Consider the following 23,537-nt stretch of genomic DNA (forward strand, 5'->3'; position numbering starts at 1 on the left):
GCGTTGGCTGGGGCAAACTCAGTCAAAATGAATCTTCTGCCAGACAGAGATGAACAATTACAATGAGCATTTGGTTTTTTGCACTTTCGCATTCTCTGGTGCTTTTATAAGGTGTCTATAGTAATGCACAGAATTGATTAAGTTGGGTGCAGAAGTCTATTTAAGATGCCATCTGCTCGGAAGCAAGTGCAAGAGTAATTAGAGCAAGTCTGCTGCTTAATAGAATTCAGGGGAAAAAAAGAAGGGTTAATCGTCAGCAGGATTCAGCTGGAATGCATGGTCTGACGAGCCAAACCCGATAACACTCAGCTAAATCACATATACAAAAGCAACGGTGGGAGAATGCCTGCAAACATTTGTGCATATGAGCCAAAAATCAAATATACACAAATCTTCCAGGGATCTCTCAGCTGTTTGGCTCTGCAATCAGACAATTTTAAATACATCAGATTATTTCCTTTACTGGCAACTTTTGCACACAAAAATAGAAAAAAGAAAAAAAAGGTCATCTGCGGTGGCAGACGTATTGTTAAATTATGTGTAAAGCTGAGTTCAGCATAATAAAAAATCATTCAGCCTAGAGCATAATGAAGATCAGTAAAGTTCAGTGATTTCCACGAGGACTTCCAGACTACGTGCTTTTTATCCTCCCCAACAGTGATGAGTGGTTGTATTTACTAACTCGCACAATAAAAGACAAAAGGTGCATGTGAACATATCGAGATTTAAGAAATACTGGGGATTGATGTGAGGTAGCACACTGATGGATTAAGTGGGATCTCTGACAGCCTGAGAATGTCATTTGAATTTAACACTGGCACGTGTATTTTCCAGATGGCTGCACCCAGTGGGTTCACAGTGTCACCCTTGGATCAAGCTACTCACTCAAACACTCATTGGCAGAGTCCCCAGTGGCCCTGGCCCAGGGTCTATCCTGGTAAAAGGGGTGACATCTCTGGCAGTCGGTTCCCTCTGTGTGATGCTGGCAGGCGCAGACCAGGTTACCATGTTCTCGCTCAATGCACTCGCTGGCATGGCCGTTACACTTACATCTGAGGGAAACATCGATAGTTAGGTAAAGTCTGCATGTACAAGCTTTTGTTTGTCTCTGTTTTTCCTCCTCTTTTTACTCACACAAATTTGGACAGTTATGCACACAGTGAATGAATTTGAAGGCGGAAGGAAAGCGGGAAGGTAGTTCCCCCGTAAGAAGTTGTCACTTTCTATTATCCTCCACCGATGAAAACGTGGTCTGGGGTGAGGCAGGGCTTTTATTCCCCTTCAGCAACACTTTTCAACTGTGTTAATATGCCACTAATAATACACTCACACTCACCCAGTGTATCAGAAACAGCAACAAGTGAGTGCAGTATCTCTAATATTGGTAACCAGTGTTGGTCAAGCTACTTATAAAAAGTAATCAGTAACTAATTACTGATTACTTCCCCAAAAAAGTAATTTTGATACCTTACTGATTACTTATTTTCAAAAGTAATTAATTACTTAGTTACTTAGTTACTTTTTAAAAACACGATTTACAACCTGAATAGGTGATAAAGTGATAGATCTTTCAGCCCGATTCTACTTTTTCTGCATAATCCATCATACAAAATGTAATCAAATGGAAAAGTATCTTTTTAAAACTTCTCTTATTAGTTTTAATCTTTTAACTTTATGCATCAAACAAAGATTTAATTATATGCAACATTCTCTGACTGGAAGAAATTTGTTCAACATTTAAACCTATTTTCTGCACATTCCAGCACATAAAAAAAAAAAATTATATATATATATATATATATATATATATATATATATATATATATATATATATATATATATATATATGTGTGTGTGTGTTTACACTGACTCTTTCAAATAGATGCAAGTAAAACACAGCAGAAAAGAAATAAAGTCAAAGACTAGCAGTCCTGTTGCTCTATTTTCACCTGTATAGCAGGCGGAGATTTGCCCTGGTGCAGGTGTGCCGCAGCGGTCAGTTGAAGACTCTCTGTGAATTTCCCATTACGTCGTAGCGCACTCGGTGCTTGCTTGGAAGTTTAGGGGTTTTTTTTCGCTGTAAAAAGAAGTTTTCTTCCCACGCACAGCGCACACTAATGTTTTTGTCACTTTTTATGGAATCAAACTCAAAGTAAGGTCAGTACTTCCACGCTTTAAACGCTGCACGCTCATACTCTCTCCCGCACTCGATATATGATCCATTGTTGATCTGCACACAGCTGTTGTCACGAACGTCGCACTCGCTTACGTCACTGTCATGAGACATTCTCGCAAAAACGGTTTTAGTAACGCAGTAACGCAGCGTTCCTATGGGAAAGTAACAGTAATCTAATTACCGTTTTTGCAATAGTAATCCCTTACTTTATGCGTTACTTGAAAAAAGTAATCGGATTACAGTAACGCACTGTTGGTAACTGTGTTAGTATGTGCAAAAGCATTAACTCTATGCTTTTCTTTTTTTAATTTATAAATGAAATTTTGCGTCTTCAGTAATTATAATAACTTCCAAAATTAAAAGTCAATATTTGTGAGCTAAACGTGATTGTTTAGTTCAGTTTTCATAAGACTGTTATCTGCTAATTTCCTTCCCTTCTGCCTGTGGATTATTTCCTCTGAAGCATGATGACAGATATGCCTTCCTGTGTGCACTATTTCCTGGCAGTGTCACTGGGTTTGTCAAGTGGCTGTGACAGGGGTACAGGCACTTGTCGCTGAGTGGTAAGCTGTGTCAAATTTAGCCAGCTGTCACAGAACCAGATGTATGCTTGCCTGAGGCTCACACCCATTCGTTTCCGTTGTCTCTGAGGTGCTTCCGATCTACATATTAGACTGCTAGAAGTGAGGTGTGAATATGAGAGTGTTGATCTGAAATATACTGGCAGCATGTAATGTGTGCACTTTAAATTTTCTCATAGATATTTAGACATCTGTCTCATGAGTGGGTTGTTTCCAACATTACTTTATTTCGCTATACTCAAAATATATTCACTAAATTCTGTCTTCACATTGACAAAGTTAGACCCCGAAGCTTCCTTATATAACTTAAGCATACCCTGCTGACCACTGAGCACCTCCGCTGGAGCACCTGAGGTTAAGGGCCTTTCTTTGATGAGACAGAGGAAAGTGCTGTTTTCTCACTTTCCCGTCCAGGGTCCAAGGTTTTAACTAGCGACCTTCTGGTTGTAAGCTTGTTTTTCTTACCTTAAAGCCACCACAGCTCTTTTTGCACTATTGATATATTGTAGAAAACCTGGAGGATTTTTTAATAGCATTTGGCTTGCTGACTTGACCTGTAGCGTGTGGTGTAAAAACACGTGTACTTAGGCAGAAAGCACCAGTATATGGCTAATGGCCATGTGGCTCTCTTACCCACGTGCTGTGACATTGGTGGGTAATTTGTCATCCAGCTGAAAGATCCTAAGTGTTTATGACAGATGTCAGATCAACTTTGCGTTCTTTGTGAGGGCTTCATCTCAGCTGCTTAATCGTTTGGTTCTATCTGCATTGCCAAGGTGCAGCCTGGTCTTTGGTACCATGTCCCCTTTCATTACTATGAGTAATAAACCCGAGGATGTGGAAGGAGAATTGAGAATTATCTTGGTTTACTTTCATTTGATGCCAACTTGACAGGCAGAAAGCAGGACAGAATATAGGTTCAGCATGTTATCTTGCCATGGCCACACAGAGTCATGGTACAGTAAAAAGAAAGTTCTAAGGGTTTATGTATCAGGGCATAGTAAAAATCATCTTGTTCTTAGTAAGCTTTTAGATTAGGTAAATTCAAGCTCAGATGAATAAATACACTGTAAAATTATTTAATTAACAACATTTAAGAATGCAGAAGCAGTGTTTGAAAAGCTAAGCACACCCTTACTGCTTTCATAGAAATTAAGAAGGTAAGTAGCAGCCAGTTGTTGCTAATCAAAGGCATATGATGAATTGATCATCAGCAAAAGCAGAAATTTCGGCAGTTTGTGGGTCCAGAGCATTCAGGTGTGTGTTAACACAACGCTAAGGAGAAAAGACATCAGCTGTGATCTTACAGAAGCAATTGTTGTTGCCCATCAATCTAGGAAGCGTTAAAAGACCATTTCCAAACAATCTTAAGTTCACCATTTTTCAGTGAGAAAGATTTCTACAAGCCCACAACATTCAAGACAGTTGCCAGTCTCCCCAGTAGCAGATGCCCCAATAAATTCACCTCAAGGTCAGACTGTGAAAAGCTTATCTCAGACACTACAAGCCTCAATTAGCATGTTAAATGCTAAAGTTCGTGACAAGAAAAAGACTGATGGCTTGATTGGAAAGAGTTGCTAGGAGAAAGCCTCTTCTCTCTAAAAGGAACAACACAGCATGGCTTAGGTTTGCAAAGTTGCATCTGAGAAAACCACAGGACCTCTGGAAGACTCGTCTAGTTTGTACAAAAAGTGGAGCTGCAGTGTTCCTGGTGGTGGAGGGGTGATGATTTGGGTTTGTTGTGTAGCCATAGGACCTGGACACCTAGCATTCATTGAGTCAACCATGAACTCCTCTGTATACCACGAGTGTTCTAGAGTTAAATGTGACATCTGACAACTTTAGCTTGGCCCGAATTGGATCATACAACAAAACATTAGTACTGACCATAACAGCAAATCTACAACAGAATGGCTGAAAAAGAAAAAAGAAAAATCAAGGTGCAATCAAACTTCAACCTGATTAACTGCTTTGGCAGCAGCTACAGGGAGCTGTGAATAAATGACTACCTAGAAACCTCAGTGAACTGAAACAACATCGTTAAGATGAGTGGACCATAGAAAAGGGTTACTGAATCATGGCATAGACCTAGTTTTTCAAACAGTGCTTCTGCATTTTGTTAAATGAATAGTGACACGGGATAATAAGTTAGGTGCACTTGTTCATCTGAGGTCGTATTTACTTCATTTGAAGACCTGCTAAGAACCAAATGCATTTTATCATGTCCTGATACATAAAACCTTAAAACTGATCAACTTATGATATACTGGGTAAAATCTGTGCTTTGCATGCCCAGCCACCTACCCGTAACACCTCAGCCAGGGAATTAGTTTACTTTAAAACACATTTGGCCATTTGGTACTATATAACTCCCTTAAAAAGAGATGCTAGTGAAGTCGAAAAATCAAAATTGCTTAAGCAACACTAGTTCCCAACATTTATTATTTCAGAGAGTATCAAGCATGGTGACATTGCTTTGGCACCACATTTTCTGGTGTCTCTTACCTGCCACCCACAGAGAAATCAGAGATGGCATAGAAGTACGAGCGCAGCACTTTAGCGTCCTTGAAAAACTCATCTCCAAAGGTGTTAAGCCTGTCCAAAGAGATGAGCAGGTCAGTGGCTGTCACCCATTCCTGGAAAAGAAAAAAAAGAGGAAATGATATGGGAAGAAGAAAAGATATACAGGGTTAGCCAAAAGGAAAAGAAAAAAAAAATCAATGTAAGAGAACCATTGTCGGGAAGTCTGCTGGCTGCTGCCACTCTTGGTGACACAAGAAAGCAGACAAGAAGGTTGGCAAGAGAAAAAAAAGACACTGGGCTTCAGTTGAAAGGGGTAAAAGAGTGAGATATATAAAACAGCAAATGTTGACAGCAAAGAAAAGAGAGGAAGTTGGAAAGAAGATATGGTCAAGAAAACTACAGTGTAACAGCAGAGGGAGAGCAGATATGATGGGGAGATAATGAGTATGGTGTAAGAAATTGAGTTAATGTCACAAAGAGGGCTGAATAAAAAGGGGATTAATGGAGACTAAAGCTGAAATATGAAAAAAAAACATGAGAAAAGAGACAACATTGCAGCACTGCTTCAGTATAATGGATGGCACTTGGCAAAGCTCCCACCACTGATATGATTTAAGCTCTTCTGTTTGAGACTACTGCAAAGGTACAGGCAGGATGAAGCAAGAGTGGGAAAAGAAGGTAAAGAGGGATAACACAAACAGTGGAAAAGCTAACGGGAAGTACAATAGTGGGTGCAAGATAAAAGCGAGGCCAGGTAAAAAGAGAGCAAATGACGTTTTCTTTTCTTTTTTTTTTAACAGAACAACTTTAAAACAAATAGCTGGAGAGAAACTTTCTTTTTGTTTCTTGGCTAGTTTGGGACTCTGTGGGAGTCCTGAGGAAGCCTGTCATGCTTAATGTTTTGAAGCTTCTCCCCAGAGATGTCTTTGAAGTCTGGCAATGGGAGACAAGGAGATTGGAGCAGATGAGCCTCAGACTAAAAACATGTGTGAAGAGTTCATTCATTCATTTTTTAATCTCATGTACCATGCATTTTACCATCCATGCACCCCTTACCACATAGTACATTACTCTGCCAATTTTAGACGATTAAACATAAAACTGTGTCATTTACAAATGCCTTGTTATCAAATTCTGAAGTGAACGTTATACTTACATGACTGAATTACAGAAAATCTTTACAGACATGTATGCCTTACTGTGGATGTATCATTCAAATTTTCTGTAGTGCTGGAGCAGGTTTAACATATGATTGACATGTGCACCAACAACAGCTAAAGGTGTGTTGCTAACTGTAGGTTGCTTTTTAATGTTAATTTGCATATGCTGCCAACAACAGTTCTTTTTATTCTTTGAGTCTGTGTGGAATCATGGTTTTGGAGAGACCTAGTAAATAGCAAGACTTACTACTAAGCTCTTTTGACCATTTTTGGCTTCTTCTGGCAACATGATAGCATCATAACCATGTATACTATAGTCTTTACACGTGTACCGATTACGCACAGAACATGGGTGTGGCTTGAGGTTTCCCATGGTGTACCAAATGGCACATATACACATTGGTTGATCAGAAAAGTAGCCATGCTGTTGACTGACTGAATATGGAAAAGAACGAAATATTAATATTGTAATTTTATAAAGTGTACCTTTCTGTAGCTTTTTCCTCAACTGTTTCATAAATGGATGGCTCAATATATGTAAACATTTTCAGTAGGTTGTTCTTTAATAATTTTGATGATCTGGCCAGCCCTGACTACACTGGTTTTAAAATGAGTTTTGCATCCTCTGTATTAAAAGATCTGCGGACTGAAGAGTCTCTAAGAGTATAAAAAAATGGCTCCAAAAACACTTGATTGGAATCAATATAGTATCAGTGCACATTGAGAAAATTTCTATTCCTCTGCCTCTTCATAGTTAGCATGTAAAAAACCAGAGTAAGGTATTAGTCATGGTTCAGCAGAAGAAAATGGTTAATTGGGAGATAGCAAGAAATGGAAAAAAAGGTGACATGCCTGAACCCTCTAAGGCTCTCTTCACAGGTCCCTTCTGTGATGTTTCTTAGTTTAAAATAGCCTGAGCAGCACTGCAGTAAAAGTTTATAACTAAATTATCTTTAGAGGAGCTGCTTCTGGGGGGCTTTCTTGTGCTGTCAGCAGGTCCAGCATCCTCCTATTTCAAAGGAGACAATCTTGGGATTTAGACCACCTGCGTGGTTAGTGCCTCCAGATCCAAGAGACATACTGCTGTGGCATCAAGTGGTCACAGTCCCCATTTTGAAGCATCTGGTGTGAATGCATTGCACATGCTCCTGATTGATTTTGCAATAAATGGTCTCAGTATGACTACCAAACGTGGGTCAGCTGTGTCAGTAAATGCTATAAAGAGGACTATTTCAACTGGGGTCAGCAAAGTGCAACTTGTGGTAAAGAATGTAAAAACCTGTAATTAACACTTCCTTTTTTAAGATTTTTTTTTCTTTTCTTCTAATTAGAGCAACCAACTGAAGGTTGTAACTGACAACTCAGAATTGCATCTGTCACCAGGCGAGGACAAACTCATTCACCTCTTGCCTGAAACGTCTCTTCATGTCTCTGTATCTTGTCTTCATATGTTCCTTTCCGCCAGTATTATCGTTCTAGTACACTTCAGATTTTCCATAGGGTTCTGTGCTTTTGCAACCTATTGAGGATATTTGGTAGTAAGAGTAACTAAAATGTGGCAGAACTGCGTGCATGCTATTGTTCTGAGACTTGCTTTATCGATTTTTGCCCCTGCTTGACTCGGCTCTACAGACTAATGTGCTTTGGGATGATGCTTTATGACCCTGATGCATTGAGAACACCGATGCTCATTCTTCACTTTGCAGTACGCTACCTGAATATGACTATATTTTCATCCGTGGCTTCTGACAGGAGCTGGGAGCACAGGGGATCAGATATGACAGAATATCACACATCCTCTGCAATATGCTTACAAAATGTCTTTGAATCTTCATCTTTTTCTACTTTGTCATCCATGATACGCTTGTCTAGAGTTGGCTTATCTCATGGGTGTGATGCCTTCATAATGTCCTTGTAATGAAAAAAAAAACTCTCCCTGATGCACAGCTGATGAAAAAAATGTAAAAAAGGCCACATACATAAATGAAAACAAGCAGTCGTCTGAAAGTCTTTGAGTCTGTTGTACGAAACACTATTTATAGCATCTTGCACATTTTCTGTCACAAGGAAAAGATTTATTTTTCTTGACTTACACTCAAAATAGTTGAAGGCTTCCTTAATGAAAACTGATGCTGAGAGTTTTCAAGCATGCTATTGTTTGTTTAAGGCTGCGGGGATAGCAATGCTAAACCCCACAGCAGAAAGGGAAACTGGTCATCTGCTGCTAATTTATCCACAAATAGGATATATAGTTTGTTGTTTTAATGCTTTAGGTCTGTTTTTGTCAAGTGGCAACCTCTAGGCTGAAAAGCATTTACAATAAAAATGCACACATTAAAAGAAAAAAGAAAAAAAGCTTTTGTCACTATCTTTTATTTTCCCCATTGCTGGAGCAGAACTGGGTTCAGCTGAGAATTAGCTACTAGTTCTGTGCTTGGCGTCACCTAAGCTAATTTGAGATATGCAAGTGAAATGTTAGTGGTGCTGGTGCCTGTTGTTGCATTTTAACGCAATTATCTGTCAAATAATACAGCTTTCTATGGGGTCAACTGTACTAAAAGGCCATCCAAGAAGCTTGTGCTTCAGCTATTTGTTTGTTATTTAGCTGTAATTAGGATTAGTCAGTATCTTTGTGATGCTCCTAGTTTACATAGTCTATAGATGCACTCTGTTTCTCAATCTTGCTAGCATTATTTGATAACTTAGATAAATATGACTTCAAAAAAAGAAAAAAGAAAGACAAAAAAAACAGCATCCTTAAAGGCACAGTTAAGGCTTCACAATGACAGGTATCAAAACTGAATGGTGACAGCACAGGAAGTACTGCCATATTTTATATACAGTCTACTGTGGAGAAACATTTTTATGTGATCAAAACTTTAGGGGCTACTGGACCAGCCGCTTTGTAAAATTAATAAGTAAATGATTAACACTACTTAGCAGTCATTTATACTGAAACACATGCCTTTACTACAGAGGGGCCAGGCTGGTATTTCAGTGATTTTAAATCCCAGCCTCCAACTCAACACACTCATAAATGATCAAATGCTTAAATTAATTCTTAGCATTTTAAAATTCTAACACACATTAAAAGCAAATACTCTTCCATTTATCATAGAGTACACGACCATTATTATACGGAAGAGTAATTAGTAATGCTCGGTAGAACAGTGTTAATTGTGTAAGAAAAAAAAAAGCAGATATAGTTCCAAATATCACTTAGTCTACTGAAAGGAAGCGGTTTCTCAGGGTTAATTAGTAGTCAGCCCAAAACTTATTATTTGTGCAAAGCACAGCAAAAGCTTAATTAACTTTGATTCTCACTCCCTTGGAATTTTAGTCCACAATGCTACAATGATGCTGACTTAGGCTCTGGCGCGTGAGAGTGGCAAAGAGCCAGTCCTTTGTCTAAGACAATAAGCGTGTAATGATCAAATGGGCAGGTTCACAGACATGTATCTGACCGCACATAGTAAAGTTGTTTTTTATTATTATTAACATACCACACACAGCTTTAAAATGCATCTTTGCTCAGGGGCTTACAACCTCCACCCTCACCTCTAAAATCTCTCTGGTCTTTTCTTCCTCCTTTTTTCCTCCACTTGTCTTCTTCTCTCCCTTCTCCCGTCTTCTTTCCCTGTTTACTTGAACTCTGAAGCCTCTGGCTGCAGGCAGTGACAGGAAAGGGAGCAGTGTCCCTCATTCCAAAGTTAATAACTTTTTAATTTAATTGCTTAAGTTCACTGTGCCCTCAATATGTATTTTTTCCCCTTTACTCATTGGCATTCAATGCCGGAGCTCCAATTTGCCACACAGCTTTCTAGAGTGTAAGAGAGAGAGAGGCAGAGAGACCGCGAGACACTGAAGGAGAGGGGATGGACTGGTGGCAGGGGAGACAGACAAACCATTTTAATGGATGACTGAACAAATTAAATTTGAATTCATACAGCAGCTTTCATCTTCTGCATGATTATTGAAAAAAAAAGAGCTTTACAAAATTGACAACAAGGCTCTCTTTGAAGTAAGCCGTTACTTTAGGAGGTGAGTGTTATTTATTTCAAATAAAAATCTAAACTAGCAGTGAAAACACAGTCCATTAGATCAATGGTGTTGCAAAGAATGCTGTGTGTTTATATGTGGCATGTACACAAGTAAGACAAAAACACCTGCGCGTTTAAACGGCGTCTTAGTTTTTATTTCATTTTGCTTTGACCGCTCAAAATTGCAAGAGACACTTTCTAAAAGCAGCAGATGAGGCATGTGAAGTCTCTATATCAAGACCGCACACGCCTCAAAAACCGAGGCACAAGTAGCAATAGTGAAAAAGGATTAAGATGCTAATAAAACAGACAGAATGCAATTTCTGTTTTAAGCCTCATGAAAAATGCATAGCTCTGTACAGCCAATATGCAGAGGAAATGGCACACTGACATGGCGCATAGAAGAAGAGGAATCAGTTAATGCTCTGTTGACAGTCTCTTTGTAAAGTGTTTATTTTCAACCCCTGACACAAGTGCCCAGCCTTTATGAACCTTCCAGGCAAAAGTTTCCTGAGGGGGGGGTTTCCGAGGACAATTTCCAAGAAAAAAAGATACATTATATTTACAATGTATCCCTTTTCTTGAAAACTGTCCTCGGTTGAGATGTCTTCATGGTCCGGTGGTAAAAACAGTGTCAATAAGATGGACATTATATGGTAGACTATGGCCTATTTTGCACCTCCAGGGTATGCTTTTACTCCATTAGCTGGATCACTGCACATGTTTATAGAAATGCAATGTTGCTACAAACAATTCCGAAAATAACCGGGCAGTATTTGCTCGAGGCATTTACTCTGATTACATCAATGTTATGAAAAACACATTCTGTCTGAGCAATGGCATTAACAAAAGGTACTGAGGCTTGTTTTATAGATATGGTTTCACAGAGGCTAATCACTGATTACATTCGTGGTTTAATTTTTTTTTCTTCTACATTTCTGGGGGCAGGGGGTAGAAAATAAAGCAAGGTGAAGCCAAGTGGCGAGCTTACTGAAATGTTTATTTTAGATGTATTGCATGCTCCATAAGATTCTGTCACCTACTATATTTTTGATTGAATAAAGTCTGTGCTGCATTTTTCTGTACAGCACCTATCACGGTTTCAGAGAGACTATAGCCTATCTCAGCTGCCACAGGGTGAGAAGACAAGTCGCCACTCTGTCCCAGACATACAGACAACCATTCACTCTCAAGTTAGCGTAACCCAACTCCATGCGTGTTTTTGGACTGTAAAAGCCAGAGTACCCAAAGAGAACCCATGCAATCGGATTTGAACCCAGGACTTTCTTTTTAGACATGCTTTCAGAAGTTTGTAGCACATAGACAAATTCAAAGTGCAAGCTTTTATTATTTGCCCCATTGAAACCCATTTTAATACACTTTTTTATTTTTTTACTTATGTGGATATATATGTGTATAGCATGTATTTAAGTATTTAGTAAGTTAGTTTAAATGTTTAGCAATAATTACCAAATGAAAAAATTACGTAAAGTTTATTTGGTTTTCCAAAAGAAACAGTTGTGATAACAGTAATTCAGGAACATAGTTTCCCCATTCAAATTATAATGAATTTAAGTGGTTATAATCGATATTTAAGTCATAAAAATATAAAGGGCTATTTCTGAATCCCCATCTATCATCCTCTATATGCCTATATGTTGTCAATACATACAATGGCAGTAAGAAACACTTTTTTAATAGTTCAATATAGTATTAACATTACGTTTGCCTTCAGATCAATTCATTGACCTTGAAGGAGAGGTCAGAGGTGAAATGTGTGAGGTTTTTAAACCTTTATATGGTACTTTCCATATGTTGACAATACACACCACACTTGTAAGAATCCTAGTTTATAAATTATAAGGCTTTATGTCGATTTTCAACCAATAAATCATTAAGTTGACCTTAAAGACCTTTGTGCATTTGAGGCTAATTTTAATGGATTACTAACATGCGCCCACTCTACACCCCTGCAATGTTTTATCAGAATTCATTCTAAACTTTTTGAGCTATCATGTTTACAGCTGCACATGTAATCATAGTGTTTACCATGGAAACTTCAATTTTGTCTGAACTAAGTAGTAATAAATACCAGGCCACCCTTTCCTTACTGTTTTTAAGTTATACCTGTAGTTTAGCCACTTGATGTTTTTAATCACCTATCTCTAACAACTGCATAGCAATTAAAATGTGTGTAGTTTTTTTCTACTACAAATTTACTACAAATTCCCTTAAATGAAGAATGTATAATTCTAAGACTTAACCCTGTGCAACTCTACAGATGACTTTTGTGTCTAGGGAGACTCTACGCTTTCTTAAACAAGTTGGAATCTTTCAGATGCGAACAATTCTAACCAAGTCGGTGCAACTTCCTTAATCCCAATGCTGTATTCTAAATGCATCACTGCAATCAAGCAGGACAAGCACAGAGAGTCCATGACAAGATCTTTGGCCTTTACTGGTCCTGTTTTTGTGCTATAATACAATCTAAAGCCTGTCTGAAATACTTCAAGTAAATCCTTCCCTCTCACATAGTTGATCTTGAAGAACTTTAGAAGTAAAACAAAGGCTGGAAATCTGTACATAACAGGCTAAAATGCCTGGTCAGTTAAAGGCTTTTCAATTAATGATTTTATTACTGCCACCTTAAAAACTTGTGGTACATAGTCTATTAATAATCGTTTTTCAATTGGCAGATTTTATTTGCTAGTTCAATGATAAGCCTTAATAGACATGTCTAATAGATATGTTGATGGTTTGGATTAAGTATTTATTGATTTTAGCTCAGAGTGATCAATAGGAGAGAAGCAATCAAAATAAAGATAGCATTTTCTAAAGTAGCTGTAGTTAATGACACGTCTGTGACATTTGTGGGATGCCTTGGATTTTTTTCCCCTTCTAGTAGTTAACATTTTCAATGTAAAAATGGCACCTTGTCTTTTACCTCTGTGCATCAGTAAAAAAGCAGCTTGTAAGCATTCACACAGGTGCTAAAATGTGAATGTTTTTCATTTGTATCCACATATGGCATTTTAATCATAGTCACACAAAGTGTGGTTTAATGAAGAGGCTTTAGGAGATGAAGGACTTCTTTAGAGTGTATGATTTCTTGAGATATTATTTTGCAAGGCTGCCAGATTCATAGACAACAACAGATGTGCTGTTTATACCGGGTACATAAAAACAGGATTTCTAACAATACAAGCCCTGCGAGTAGCTGTGAGTTTAGTCTTCTGGCTAATATTTGCTAATATTGATCAAACAGCTAAAGCTGATGGATCATTAATCATCAGTATTACAAGTATTTGTTTAAAATCTGGACACACTCCATGTCTGGGAAATGTTAACATATGTTAAAAAAGTGTTATAGAGCAAGAGGCAGGGTACACACCTGGAATCGCTAAAGGAGAGCAAGACGTGAGAAGACCATTTTAAAAAGGAAAATCTACTACTAGACTTTAATTTATTTCTGTTTAGTTTGTATACAAATGAATAATGAGTCCCAAAACAAAACTCAAATGCTACCAGGCAAGACAAATCGTAAAAAGAAACTATGCATTTCCTGATAGTAGTCTTGATTCTGAAAGACAGCTATTCAATATTTGTGTTAAATGATGACAAACTTTAAGGGATTCTTTACAGTGGACATTTCAAATAACATACCTACGTGCATATACGCGCTTCCCTTCCTTGTTGCTGTCTCCTTCCTTTTTACGGCTCTTAATCCTATACTCAATTAAGGCATATTATGGGTTTGTAACTCTAACCACCAACGGTTTTAATTGCTTGTTTTCTTCCTGTTATAATAGTATTAGTAGCTCAAACAGGAAGTAGCATGGCAGCAATAAAGAAACCTGTGCCCCACCATCTTTGTTTTGCTGATTCACTGTGTTGGAAAAAAAGCACTCCTTTGCATTCCACCAGCTTTGATTTAGCATCAAAGAGGATGGCTGATGTGTTTTTGTCTCTGCTCACTACACCCATCTGTCCCATCACCCTTAAAATAGAGAAGGAATGAGAGCTTGAATGAAAGAAATGGTGCAATTGATCCGTCTTTTATTCTAATGGGAGAACAGATCACAGTCAATTATGGGTCTTCTCATCTTGTTGTTTAAAACATGGCGGAGAGTGAATGGGGGGAGGTGGAATGAAGGAGAGCGGGTGTTTGGCAGGTCTGTTGAGAGATTTGCCACCCAATCTATGTATTCTTAGCTTATATTGATCCTGCGCTGCTCTATAATCAGTGGGTCGATGTCCTCCAAAGCATACTGAAATACAGCCAGCAAAACCATTAATAGTCAGGTTTTAATGTAAGTAACACCTGTATACCGAATACCTACCCCCCCCCCCCCCCCCCCCAAAGAAAAGATCTCATGTTGCTACATGGCTTTACAGTTTAAATAAAATCATCTTAAGGTTCAAGAGGCTAATGAGAAATGCCAGTAATCCACGTTGCTTGAAAAGGTAATTAAGCACTTTTTCTAAACAGTGACTGGTATGGTTAAAAAAATATTTTATATATACGTATACATACATATACATATACATACATATTAGGGGTGCAACGATACTCGTATCGATATTGAACCGTTCGATACAGTGCTTTCGGTTCGGTACGCATATGTATCGAACAATACAAAATTTGTAACTTTCCTTCTGACGATACTGTCTGTGTTCAGCGCTCAGTGAATCTGCGTTCGACTACTCCGCCTAGGCTGCACTGTCGAGCGCAGATCCACTGAGCGCTCAACACAGACAGCATCGTCAGAAGGAAGAGCGCAGGGCAAGCTAGCGAGACAGAAGTTAAGCTCTCCTTGCAACATGGCAAATTGAACCTCCCCCACCCTCATTCAGATCTGGCGTTTGGAATTATTTTGGTTTTCATGTGAGGTATGACCCTGAAGGTAAGCGCGTCATGGACTAAAGTAAAACAGTATGTTGGATGTGCCACGCAATGCTCAATTACATGGGTGGGAACTAGTGTGTTAGCGCAGTTAGCTCGTTAACGTGTTGGCCGTCTAGCCCCACGCACGGGGCGATCAGGGGTAGCTCGTTAACGGAGATTTGCCGTGTTGTGGCGTTAACGTCATTTCAACGAGATTAACGCTGACAGCACTAGTGGGAACACAACGAATATGACTGCGCGTTTACGCCGACATCATCCTAGTGCAAAGACAAGTGGAAGCAGACAAAAACAACAAGCATGCATGCTACAAACTTTACTCGAGTCATTTAGACAGCCGTTAGCACATGATTCTCCTTATGGGAACCTGATATGTTTAATATTGTGGCGAGCTCAGACAAGGAGGAGACGGAGGTGTCGTTTGGTCTTGCTTCCCGTGAGCTAGCCAGGGAGCACAGCCGTTTATTGACATCTGCAGAAGAACACTGCCGCTAGCTAACTGCTCAGCGCGGCAACAGCACAGCAACAACAACAACAACACACAGGGCGCCCTCTGACCCCGGAAGGACACACCGTCGCAGCGAGAGGGCGTCACCCGTCACTATGGCAACATGAACAAAACATAACTGTACAAACAGAACCCCGAACAGCCCTGACCCACTACATAGCCCCCACCTAAAGGGTCAGTCGTCCCCGACGACCCCATTACCCCACACAAAGTCCTGCAAATGTCCAGGTGCCTTCTTTTGGCGCACCGGCCGGTCACGACCCGCGGGGGAAAAGTCACTCGGGTCAGAACATGGGGTGCCACCATCATCCCACTTCTGACACCAATGTGGCGAGCTTAGACAAGGAGGAGACGGAGGTGTCGTTTGGTCTTGCTTCCCGTGAGCTAGCCAGGGAGCACAGCCGTTTATTGACATCTGCAGAAGAACACTGCCGCTAGCTAACTGCTCAGCGTGGCAACAGCACAGCAACAACAACAACAACACACAGGGCACCCTCTGACCCCGGAAGGACACACCGTCGCAGCGAGAGGGCGTCACCAGTCACTATGGCAACATAAACAAAACATAACTGTACAAACAGAACCCCGAACAGCCCTGACCCGCTACAATATGCTGCTGAGAATATAGCCCAGAAGAAGCGTATAGTATAGCTTTGATTTTGGAAAGAGCCATTTCTCTGTAATAAACTCTCTTTTCCAAAGATGAGTGATTCCTCAATCAGATACAGGGCTCGCAAAATCACTAGCCCGACGTCCCGGGGCTAGCGATTTTTCCAGTCGGGCTACCAAAATCTATCTCTGCCCTGCCCGTCCGGCTATTGTAGGAAGGAAAAATATATAGGGTTGCCAACTCCCTGAAAAATAAATAAGGGACACCTCGTGGCCAGGGCCGGGCGACCCAGTTGTCTTCACCCTTCCCAGTGTGGTGAATTTTCTAGCTCTTTTTTTGTGTGTGAAATTATTTTTTTAACCATTTGACTTGAATTTGATTTAAGTAGATGTTTATTCTTTGTGATATGAACACATGTGAAACAAATGATCATTTAGCCATTTATTTTTAGCTCAAAATGACAACAAACAGGTCTCCTTCTTAAACAGAAGCCTGTCATGCTTAACTTTTGAGAATATAAGTAAATCTTTCTTTAAAAGAACTCTGTCCTGCTTAACTTAAAATAATAGAAAACAATAGAAAAAAAAACATTCTTGTAACAGTGCACATTTAGTGCATTTAGTACAATCGGCTTCAGTTGAGGTATTATTTCAGCTTTTCTAATGCTAATCAGCTGCTCCTGTTTGTAAACCCGCTTGTTCCCATGATTACGCATCTTAACTCATCATCATTATTCATCTATGTATTACTTTTATGTATTAGTCATCTATTTGTAATCATCTATCCTTGCAGTTGTTTATTACACAAAATAAATTATATTATCACACTTCTGGCCACATAGCCCTGATATTCACTGCACATGCCCATATTAACTTTTTCCAGCCAGGTGTTTTCCTTTTCCCATTCTTCCCTTTCTCTGAGGGGAACAAACATTGCTGCTCTAATGCTGGGCTTACACTGTGCGGTTTTAGGCCCATTTTGAGCCGATTTTTGAGTGATCTTCATCGTGCGTCGTGTAGTATACGTGGGGTAACGAGAAGCGATTAACACCTCACGACCAGCTCCCGATCATCAATCGCTCGTGAGGGTCTCATCACAGCCGCTCACACTGCTCGCGCGCAAACACGTAAACGTTGGTGTAAAAGATGGAGCAGCACGGCTGTGCAGCGTGTGATCTGGACACAAGCGATGGAGGCACAACTTGTAGAACTTTTCAAAGCTCATCCGAGCCTTTTCGATGTGGCATCACAAAATTATCACGACCACAACAACCGTGAAAATAGTTGGATTTACACTGCTGCTCAATCACAGCTGCCTGATCAATGTTTTTCATTAGCAATTTAGCAAAGTTGATGGTGGTGGTGGTGTGTCTGTGTGAGTGTAATGCTGGGCTTACACTGTGCGATTTTTGGCCCATTTTGAACCGATTTTTGAGTCGTGCGACCGATTTGGCGATCGGCCCGATTTTGGCCTTCATCGTGCGTCGTGTAGTATACGTGGGGTAACGAGACGCGATTAACACCTCACGACCAGCTCCCGATCATCAATCGCTTGGTCGTGAGGGTGTCACCGCAGTTTGTCACACTGCGCACGCGCAAACACAAATGTCAGCGAAAAAGACGGAGCAGCACGGCTGTGCAGCGTGTGATCTGGACACAAGCGATGGAGGCACAACTTGTAGAACTTTGGAAAGCTCATCCGAGCCATTTCGATGTGGCCTCACAAAATTATCACGACCACAACAACCGTGAAAATAGTTGGATTTACACTGCTGCTCAATCACAGCTGCCTGATCAATGTTTTTCATTAGCAATTTAGCAAAGTTGATGGTGGTGGTGGTGTGTCTGTGTGAGTGAAAGACAGAGAGAGAGCGCGACAGATTTTCTGTTATAACCTTCATTTTATGGAGGCACAGTGTGAGTACTCAGGTCGCATCAGAGCATCGGGTCGTATAGTGTGAGACCTGCATCGTGACCTACCAACTTCTAACCCCTGCGAGTCAATCGTGCAGTTTGAGCAGGAGCTGAATAACGCGACTGAAAAAATCGCACAGTGTCTGCCCAGCATTAGGTGTACTGTCGTCCGAGACTTGCACCGCAGTGTCGGCGTTTGTTTCCCTGTTGGCCATGCTTCTTGTTGTGGTCATCTGTTGTCTTCCGGTATTTTCTCCGTAAGCGACCTTTCCTCGACCAATGAGATGAGCGGTAATCTGAATTGTCATACTCGAATTGTCATAAGTGTGGTGTCAGCTCATTGGTCACAAAGCAGGAGAGGGGCTGGGAATTATGTTTTCAAACAAAGCGTTAATTCCATTAACATTTATAGACTACTTTTGATTCTCACTGTATTACGGGACAAAGTGCGTCCCTTATTAGCTCAATACGGGACGTGTACTTTTGTTTCGAAATACGGGACGATTCCGTTTTTTAAGGGACGGTTGGCAACCCTAAAAATATATGTCAATGCTTTTGCATTGTTTCGGAAATGTAGCTGGGTAATTATGTCATTGGCATCGATGAGCCACTGTCAATATGTGACATATTGAAATCGCGTTTGAATTTGCGCTTGTTTTTTGCTTTCACTTTGCAATCGCGCGAACTGTGTATAGAGAGCGACAGTACTGATTGGTGAGTGATGATAATTTGCGCACCAATTCCTCTGACATCGTCTTATCAATCGTTAGCTTACTATGCAAACATGACAAGTGAAATCTCCCGCAGCAAGCTTAAACATATGAGAGGTTGATAGCGCAGAGAATCGCTGACCGTTATGTGTGTGTGTGTGTGTGTAAAAGGAGCAGGATATATATTTTAGTTCTGCTGAGCCAAATAAGACAGGTCAGGGTTAAGAAGTGACAGCCAAAGAAAAGCTTACCACAAAACGGAAAAGTTATGACAAATCAGACTATAAGGCGAAAGGAAAGTGCAGGTTTATGGTTTCATGGACAAAATAATTTCTGTGGCTGCAATATGACAAGCTATATAACCGCGGCTGCACATAAGTGGTCCGCAGGTGCGCATTCGCTGTCAAAAAAAAAACAAAAACGCGCACAAGATATGAAGTTGCAACGCGTGTTTGCATACATAAGTTTTTCTGGAGGAGGACAGACATTTGTTTAGAACTCTTAAAGATGTCGAAGAAGCAAGCTCCTTTAAGCAATTACTGTGTTGTTCCTCCACCTCTAAACAAATGTCAGAAGGAGTCCGAACCACAAAAGAAGCACGTATTCTCGGAAAAGTGGTTGCAGGAGGTGAGCTGGCTTCAAACAAATGATGAACGCACAGAGATGTGGTGCGGAATGTGCCGTGAAAATCCCACTCTAGTGGACAAAAACAGCGCTTTTTATATGGACGCAAACGTGCGTTGCAACTTCTTATCTGGTGCCCGTCTTTTATTTTGACAGCAAATGCGCACATGCGGACCACTTATGTGCACCCGTGTAAATAACATAATGTTCTGTCGGGTGTGTTGTTGGTTTTCTCTCGATTTCTGAGTCGACAAGCGCCTTTGTTACTGGGACCAATCATTTTAAGAAAGGCCCCCATTAGAACCCATGAGAAATGCAAGAAATACATTATTGCTCAGTCTGCAATATCTTTCCCAGAACAAACACCAATTGCAAATAACATACTAAAAATAAACCTGAAAAATCTGTTTAGAACAGCGTACTATGTTGCAAAGAGTGAACTACCACTGGCAAAATTTAGCAGCGTTTGCAAACTTCATAAAGCAAATGGCCTAGATCTTGGTTCCACTTGCCTCTTACCCGTGACTTCAGTGGAAATTTCAAATTCAGGATCTGACACAGACTGATTCAAGTCCTACACAGTTCTTACAAGTTCATAGAAATTTCTGTTCAATTAGAACCAAGTATTTGAGTTGATGATTGTAATTTTTATACAATGTTGTAATTTGTTTTTCAACAATTTTTTTGATTAATGTGTTGTTTCCTTTACAATATTATACTTTAATGTATAATATTGTAAAGGAAACAAAACATCAATCAAAAAATTGCTGTCTTTTTTATTCGGGCTACTTAAATTTATTTTGGGCTACCAAAAACTGAAGAGTCCCTGCCCAAAGGGCTACCAGGGATTTTGAAATTTTGAGAGCCCTGAGATAAATTTATTTTTGTAATTACTTTTGTTTCAGCAACATTCAATTTAAAAACTGTACTTTTGAGTTAAAATATATATTTATAATTTTAATAAATGACAAATTAAAAAGGCATGAACATTTTTTTGTATCGAAAAAATATCGAACCGTGACACCAAAGTATCGAACCGAATACTATATATATATATATATATATATATATATATATATATATATATATATATATATATATATATATATATACAGTGGGGCAAAAAAGTATTTAGTCAGCCACCGATTGTGCAAGTTCCCCCACTTAAAATGATGACAGAGGTCAGTAATTTGCACCAGAGGTACACTTCAACTGTGAGAGACAGAATGTGAAAAAAAAATCCATGAATCCACATGGTAGGATTTGTAAAGAATTTATTCGTAAATCAGGGTGGAAAATAAGTATTTGGTCAATAACAAAAATACAACTCAATACTTTGTAACATAACCTTTGTTGGCAATAACAGAGGTCAAACGTTTACTATAGGTCTTTACCAGGTTTGCACACACAGTAGCTGGTATTTTGGCCCATTCCTCCATGCAGATCTTCTCGAGAGCAGTGATGTTTTGGGGCTGTCGCCGAGCAACACGGACTTTCAACTCCCGCCACAGATTTTCTATGGGGTTGAGGTCTGGAGACTGGCTAGGCCACTCCAGGACTTTCAAATGCTTCTTACGGAGCCACTCCTTTGTTGCCCGGGCGGTGTGTTTTGGATCATTGTCATGTTGGAAGACCCAGCCTCGTTTCATCTTCAAAGTTCTCGCTGATGGAAGGAGGTTTTGGCTCAAAATCTCACGATACATGGCCCCATTCATTCTGTCCTTAACACGGATCAGTCGTCCTGTCCCCTTGGCAGAAAAACAGCCCCATAGCATGATGTTTCCACCCCCATGCTTCACAGTAGGTATGGTGTCCTTGGGATGCAACTCAGTATTCTTCTTCCTCCGAACACGACGAGTTGAGTTTATACCAAAAAGTTCTACTTTGGTTTCATCTGACCACATGACATTCTCCCAATCCTCTGCTGTATCATCCATGTGCTCTCTGGCAAACTTCAGACGGGCCTGGACATGCACTGGCTTCAGCAGCGGAACAGGTCTGGCACTGCGGGATTTGATTCCCTGCCGTTGTAGTGTGTTACTGATGGTGACCTTTGTTACTTTGGTCCCAGCTCTCTGCAGGTCATTCACCAGGTCCCCCCGTGTGGTTCTGGGATCTTTGCCCACCGTTCTCATGATCATTTTGACCCCACGGGATGAGATCTTGCGTGGAGCCCCAGATCGAGGGAGATTATCAGTGGTCTTGTATGTCTTCCATTTTCTGATGATTGCTCCCACGGTTGATTTTTTCACACCAAGCTGCTTGCTTATTGTAGATTCACTCTTCCCAGTCTGGTGCAGGTCTACAATACTTTTCCTGGTGTCCTTCGAAAGCTCTTTGGTCTTGGCCATGGCGGGGTTTGGAGTCTGACTGTTTGAGGCTGTGGACAGGTGTCTTTTATACAGATGATGAGTTCAAACAGGTGCCATTCATACAGGTAACGAGTGGGGGACAGAAAAGCTTCTTACAGAAGACGTTACAGGTCTGTGAGAGCCAGAGATTTTCCTTGTTTGAGGTGACCAAATACTTATTTTCCACCCTAATTTACGAAGAAATTCTTTACAAATCCTACCATGTGAATTCATGGATTTTTTTTTCACATTCTGTCTCTCACAGTTGAAGTGTACCTCTGGTGCAAATTACTGACCTCTGTCATCATTTTAAGTGGGGGAACTTGCACAATCGGTGGCAACTAAATACTTTTTTGCCCCACTGTATATATATATATATATATATATATATATATATATATATATATATATATATATACACACACATATATACATATAAAACTGGGTCTTATATATAAGACCCAGTATAGTAAAGCTTGTGTACTTTTGAAATGAATTACAATCAACACAAGTAATTAGAGGCTTAAGTTGTCAAAATGAGAGTTGCACACCTGCAGCGACAACTCATTAAACGGTAAATAAATAAACGATTGATTTATTTAACTGGTGAAACATTGTGTAATAATCTTATTTTGCATTACTGCAATTTTCCACAGCAGTGGTCATTAATTGAATTAATTGAATCATAATGTGTATGCAGTAATAAGAACAAAAGTATTGCGCTCTACTTCACTAAGCACGGAGTAGGCATATCAGAGGAGGGGGTGGGGGAACCAGGCAGGCAAGTCGAGCTACACGGCATCACACCATACACACAAAACATACCCCACTCTTCTGCTCACATCATATACCAAGCACACCCTCTGAATTTAAGCAGAATCTTTTTCCCCCTCTGACATGTCAGTGGCACTGTTGCCTTGCTTTGCTGCCTCCTGTTTCAATCAATCCACCGCCCCAGCATACACCTGTAGGCTCTGGTGGATATTTACTTATCACTCCCCAGGTTTTCTGTGTAGTATATTTGTGAGCTTGGAGCCTAGATGCAGAACTCTAAATGTTTTCTGCTGCTGATATGAATCAATCATTTTAAATGGGAGCTGCCTGACTGCATTGATTGTGTGGAATCTTACTGGGAGATTTGGCCCAAATTAGTTTGTACACATAAAATTAATCATTAAATAAAGTGGATCATATTTTGCATACTTCCCTAGTTAAGATTTAATGCTCTGAGATACAGTAGACAACATTACAGGCTACATGAGAAAAACGGAAAACTGTTGAATACAATAAACTAGTATACAGTATAAGCCGGTGCTGACTGACATACCCTTACAAACCTAACTTGTTTTTCTTTTTACGGATGGAATCCTGTTAAGCCTTTTTACACACTAATGCAATAATTGATTGATTTTTCTATTCAGCTGGTCACAGTGGTTCC

The 23,537-nt window shown here is 39.9% G+C and overlaps 1 protein-coding gene across 1 annotated transcript in view; it reads right to left on the minus strand.

Annotated features, from left to right (window-relative positions):
• Positions 1-23,537, minus strand: part of lamc3 (laminin, gamma 3) — a 177,628-nt gene that overhangs the window by 136,804 nt on the left and 17,287 nt on the right. The window contains exons 3-4 of the mRNA XM_085414267.1: positions 5,263-5,393; positions 886-1,052 (exon numbers count right to left, since the gene is read on the minus strand). Coding sequence (XP_085270393.1) covers positions 886-1,052; positions 5,263-5,393 — 298 coding nt within the window. The remainder of the gene's footprint in view (positions 1-885; positions 1,053-5,262; positions 5,394-23,537) is intronic.

The sequence above is a fragment of the Rhamphochromis longiceps genome, linkage group LG7, assembly GCF_057381845.1.
Source record: "Rhamphochromis longiceps isolate RC_006_pf linkage group LG7, R_longiceps_female_GT1.1, whole genome shotgun sequence".
Taxonomy (NCBI): Eukaryota; Metazoa; Chordata; class Actinopteri; order Cichliformes; family Cichlidae; genus Rhamphochromis; species Rhamphochromis longiceps.